A 5,479-nucleotide genomic window follows, 5' to 3' on the forward strand; every position below is an offset into this window, starting at 1 on the left:
AAAGGCACCCGAATCTCCTTGGCATGAAATTGTTTCTTGCTCCAAAAATCTGAGTGGTTCTTACTAGGGTCTCGATTACGACAAATGAACGCATCTCATGGAGGGTAGTCTGTTTTCTTAAGTTGGTTGATTGCAAACCCTAGACCACATTCCTCAAATCCCTTCTCAGCAGTATCTAGCCTTGTATCTGACCTAACAACTGGGCACCACAAAGTAGCCACATTGAAAAAAATAATAATAATTAACCATCACAGGGCCATTGTCAAAAAACAGGAGCTAGACATGATGGCCCAGGCCTGTTACTTCAGCACTGTGGGGTAGCCGCAGGAGACTCTGGCCTCCTAAGTGCTGGGATTACTGGGAGAAACCATTCCACCTGGCATCTTGTACCTTTTCTTTTTTCTTTTTTCTTTTTTTTTTCTCGAACCCACAATCTTGTACCTTTTCTTATGTAGGTGTTTACAGCTCTGATTTCCCTATGAGCCTGCTGTCATGTCGTTCTGTAAGGGTTGCTGTCTGACAGATTTATTTATTTATTTATTTATTTATTTATTTATTTATTTATTTTTGGTTTTTTCGAGACAGTGTTTCTCTGTGTAGCCCTGGCTGTCCTGGAACTCACTCTGTAGACCAGGCTAGCCTCGAACTCTCAAACTCAGAAATCCGCCTGCCTCTGCCACCCAACTTCTGGGATTAAAGGCATGCGCCACCACCGCCCGGCTCTCTGGTGTTTTCTAATTTCTCCCATGAGTTATCCTTTAATATGGCTGCCAATGAAAGTTGTTTAATCTCTACATACATGTCAAGTTCCCAGATGTTTTTTGTAGTTCTTAAACCTAACCTCAATCTATTATGGTCAGAGAACAAGGTTTTTATGATTGCAACCTTTTCAAAAATAAAATCCATCCTGGATCGTGCTGTATATGCACTGGGGAAATGTGTACTCACAGCTGTTAGTGGGTGGTGTCCTATGCAAACCAAGTAGGGGGACTGGATTTATAGTGTGTCCTATCTTTCTTCTGTCTTCTATGTACCTGGCTATCCTATCAGTTGTTGGAGGTGGACTAACATCTCAAACTGTTCTCACTGAACTGTCTCATTTCTTACATGGGTCAAGCTTTATTTGGGGGCATTTTTTAGGTTTAGGTGTTTAGAATTTCTATGTCTGGCCTGGCAAGACAGAGCAGCCAGTAAAGGCTCTTGCCGCCAAGTCACACAGTCTTGAGTTTGATCCCTGAGCCCCACATGGTGGGAGGAAGGAGAGAGCCAATTCCCTGTCCTCTGACTTCACACACCATATGGCACATATGCATCCATACGCATATTCTCTTACCCGCTCCATGTAGATATGTGTAGATGGTGTTTCTTTCACATATAAGGAAATTAACATACTAAAAATCTTTACCCTGTACCTTTCTGATTGGGTTGACCCTTCTGTAATAGAAATATCCCATCACTTATGACGTTATGCTGTAAAAAAATGAAATGTATGTCTGTGGGTACAAGGGTTGCCACACACAGTTAGACAACTTTGTGGGAAGGGAGTCTCCTTCTGCCTTCATGGGCCTTCCAAGAATTGAGCTCCTTTGAGACAACCTGAAACTCAAGCTCCCCCAGCTTCAGCTTTCCCTACACTCAACTCTAAGGATACTTTTGGTCCTGGATGGACTTTGCTTGGGTGACAACAGTGCAGCCCTGGGCTTCTTTTGGAAACTGTATATACGATGTGTCTTTTCCCATCCTTTTACATTCAACATATTTGTGTTCTGAGTAAAAACATTAATCTTAAAAATGAAATCCTTCTGCTAAGTGTATTTTTATTTCATGTTTAAAATGCAGCAAAGGGGACGACATTTAAATCCATTTGCCACGTTTAAATAAAAAGTTATCCTCCAGAAGATTATATTTTTCTTGACCAGTACTTGATTTAAAGAAAAACAAAGCGTGCGCGCGCGTGTGTGTGTGTGTGTGTGTGTGTGTGTGTGTGTGTGTGTGTAGAAGTCAGAAGACAACTTGGGGGAGTCGGTTCTTTTTCTAATGTGAGTCGTGGGGATCAAACTCAGGTCGCTCCGAGTTCTGGGACTGATGGTTCGAGTCACCAGCCACCAGGCTCAGCTGTCAATTTTTAGTCTACAAGATCAGATTTGACCTGATTGTCTTCTAAAGGTCTTCGATTCTGTTTATGTCAACCCAGCAGGGAAAGGAAATTCCTAAGCAAGGAACACCCCTCAGAAAGTGCTGTGCCATGACTCCAAATCCCTGAGAATCAAGTCAAAAAACTGGGAGCGACAGAAAACACTGTACGGTAACTGATTATCCCTTTAAGTCAATACCTAATTTAAATGACCAAGTGCAACTGTGTTTAGCCACTTATTTTATTCTTTAGCTAAGCACTATCCAACACAAGCAAAATGTGTTTTGTATATGTTATTTTTAAGTTTGTTTTTTTTTTTTTTTTTTGGTTTTTCGAGACAGGGTTTCTCTGTATAGCTCTGGCTGTCCTGGAACTCACTCTGTAGACCAGGCTAGCCTCGAACTCTCGAACTCAGAAATCCGCCTGCCTCTCCCTCCCAAGTGCTGGGATTAAAGGCGTGCGCCACCACTGCCCGGCACAGAATTTTACATTTTTAAACTGAAAGCGCATCTCCTTTTGAGCTAGAGACATTGAGTCATCACTAGGCACACACCTTTAATCCTAGTACTTGAGAAGCAGAAGCAGGAGAGGCTCTATGGTTTCAAGCCAGAGGTTGACAGACCCACTCAACAACCAAACAGAAACTAAGAATACAACTGCTACAGACATAGAGCTCTTGACACACAAACTTATGTTGAGGTGTTTGTTGTTTAATAATCACCGGTAAATATTTGTTTGTTGTTTTGGTCAGAGTCTTATGTAGCCCAGGCTGTTCTCGTCCCTATGCAGCCAAGGGTGAGCTTCATCTTGAACGTTCACGATCTGAGTGCTGTGCTCACAGACACGAATCTTCAGGCTTCCCTTAAGCAGTGCTGCCAAACCCAGGGCCTCATGCGTGCTAGGCAAACACCCTGTCACTAATCTACATCCCCAATCCCTGCACATATGCAATGCATAGGTTTGGCTCTCAACAGAGTCTGGGCAAAAGCATGAGAGCCAAGATTTTTATGACAGAATCTGACTTGTGGAGAAAGGTCCCCCTATATAGTTTTAGCTACAACCATATGTGTGTGTGTGTGTGTGTCCTCTAGGTAATTTGTCTTACTTCATTGTTACCTAGTTAATTAAAAATTGGTTGGTATGTTATCACCCAAATTTTAAGAACTCTGAATGAGGAATTCATGTCCTTTCATATTCTCTCTCTCTCTCTCTCTCTTTCTCTCTCTCTCTCTCTCTCCCCCCTACGCACACACATACACATTGAAATAAAAAATGGACTCCAAATTAATGTACAGAATGGTCTGACCTTGAAGAAAACAAATGAGGCCAAAGAATGAATTCCAGGTAGGAAACCAGTTCTACACAATAGTTATGCTGGCCTCCTGTAGAGAAAGAACCCTGCCAGTGTAGCAGCGAAAACTAAATGGGGTGACTTTAATCCACAAATCAATTAAGTGCCACTGTAGAAAGGGTGGCTGGCTCTCACATTCTAAGTGATCCCAGGGCTTCTGGTCAGATTTTGCATGACCCAACCATGGATGATATAAGACCAACCTTCAAAATCAACCAAGAGAAAATATTTAAGACTTTTAAACCACACAATTGCCAACAAGAAATAAAAAAAAAATTCAAGATAAATCCCATGAGTTGCTGAGCGGTAGTTAACTGCCTCGGGCTGTGGAAACCGATTACTTAGGAAGTAGTAGAGTCCTTTTGATGCAAGACATATCCTTTTCACAAGCTTTCCTCCTCAGCTTGGGCAATGCTTTGGACACACACAGTGGGCTCTCAACAGAGTCTGGGCAAAGGAGCTGGGACAGACTTGGGAGTTGAGAGCCAGCCAAGATTTTACAACAGAATCTGATTTGTGGAGAAAGGTCTCCCCTCTATAGTAGCTGCAATCTTGATTGCGTCCTTTCTCTTCGGAGGACAGCGTATGTATTTTGTAGAACTAGTTTCCAACTGGGGATGTTCTTTCATTCTTGGACTACGTTATTTTTTTTCAATGTCAGACCATTTCATACATTAGTTTGGGAGTCGTTTTTTTCCTTTTGATATGAGCATTTGTCTGTGGACGGTAGACATGATTCTAAATAGGGCATGATTTCTCAAAAGTGTTTCGGTTTGAGTTCTGCTGTCTCTGGCTTAGGCAGCCTCAGATAGAAAGATGAACCAACACTGGCTTTGGAGATCAGAGGTGGGGGAGGAGGGAGGTGGAGGCAGTCTCTGGTCCTCTCCTTGCTGGCACACAGCAACTATCATTAAGATCAACCACGCTAGGGAGTGGTTCATGACTTCTCCCATCCTTAGAGAGCAAAGAAGCTCCAAACACCAGGAGGGGTGGCAATTCCCGAGCGGAGAGATGTGCAGGGGGAGAGTCCGTGATGAGCAAACCCTCTTCCGGGACAGTCCCTGAATGTGAATCACAGCATAGCGGGTAGGGGCCGCCTGAGTCACAGACTGAGGGGAACGACACGACACCACGGGGCCAGACAGATGGAGGGGTCTGGAGAGGCGGGTGTGTGTGATCCACTGCTGGGGTGATTGGGATGGGGGGTCCTGGAGCCCCAAAGCCCTAAGGCGCGGCCAAGCGTCGGGCCGCAGGGAAGGGAGTCCAGCCAGCCCGCGGCGCCGAAATCTCCCGCGCTCAGGAGCTGGCCCCTCCTCCGGGCCCGGCTTCACGCCCCTCGCGGCGGCCCAGCCGGGTCGGCTCCTCCCCACCCGCACCCCAACCTCGTCCTACAGCAGGCCCTCGGGCCGCCACACACACCCGCCGGCCCCGCCTCCCGGCGCGCGCTGGAGTGACGACACCGCAGGGTGCGTGACCAATCGGCGTGGCCCTCGAGGGGGCGGCCTAGGGCACGCCCCCGAGCCGCGAGCCAATGAGGTGCCGGCGCCGGCGGCCGCGGCAGGGTGAGAGGGCGCGAGGCCCCGCCCCGTCCTCCCTTGGCCCCCTCGGCCCCGCCCTTCCCGCCCGGCCCCTTAGCCCCGCGCTGCCGCTGGTGCCGGTCGCCGCGCTGGGCCCGCCCCCAACCCTCCCGCCGGCCCGCCAGCGCGCCTCATAGCTCCCTCCTTCTCTCTCTCACGCCTAGCGCAATGGCGGCGGCCGCGGCGGAGCAGCAACAGTTCTACCTGCTCCTGGGAAACCTGCTCAGCCCCGACAATGTGGTCCGGAAACAGGCGGAGGTAAGCGAATCCGCGGCCCCGCGGCCCCGGCGCGCCGATCCTAACCCGTCCGCGGCCGGCCCGCTGGCCCTGGGCGCTCATCGGCCGGCCGAGCGGCGCAGGTCGGCCCGGCTGGCGGACAGCGGCCCCGCAGCCCACGTGCGCGCCTCCCGCCCGGCC

At 48.4% G+C, this 5,479-nt stretch overlaps 1 protein-coding gene across 1 annotated transcript in view; it reads left to right on the plus strand.

The window, feature by feature from the left end:
• The first annotated feature begins 5,175 nt into the window (after window positions 1-5,175).
• Ipo5 (importin 5) overlaps window positions 5,176-5,479 on the plus strand; it is a 38,293-nt gene continuing 37,989 nt past the window's right edge. Inside the window, exon 1 of the mRNA XM_028771827.1 lies at window positions 5,176-5,320. Within this exon, the coding sequence (XP_028627660.1) occupies window positions 5,231-5,320 (90 nt within the window). The 5' untranslated portion in view covers window positions 5,176-5,230. The remainder of the gene's footprint in view (window positions 5,321-5,479) is intronic.

Source organism: Grammomys surdaster, unplaced genomic scaffold (assembly GCF_004785775.1).
Source record: "Grammomys surdaster isolate TR1022 unplaced genomic scaffold, NIH_TR_1.0 65, whole genome shotgun sequence".
Taxonomy (NCBI): domain Eukaryota; kingdom Metazoa; phylum Chordata; class Mammalia; order Rodentia; family Muridae; genus Grammomys; species Grammomys surdaster.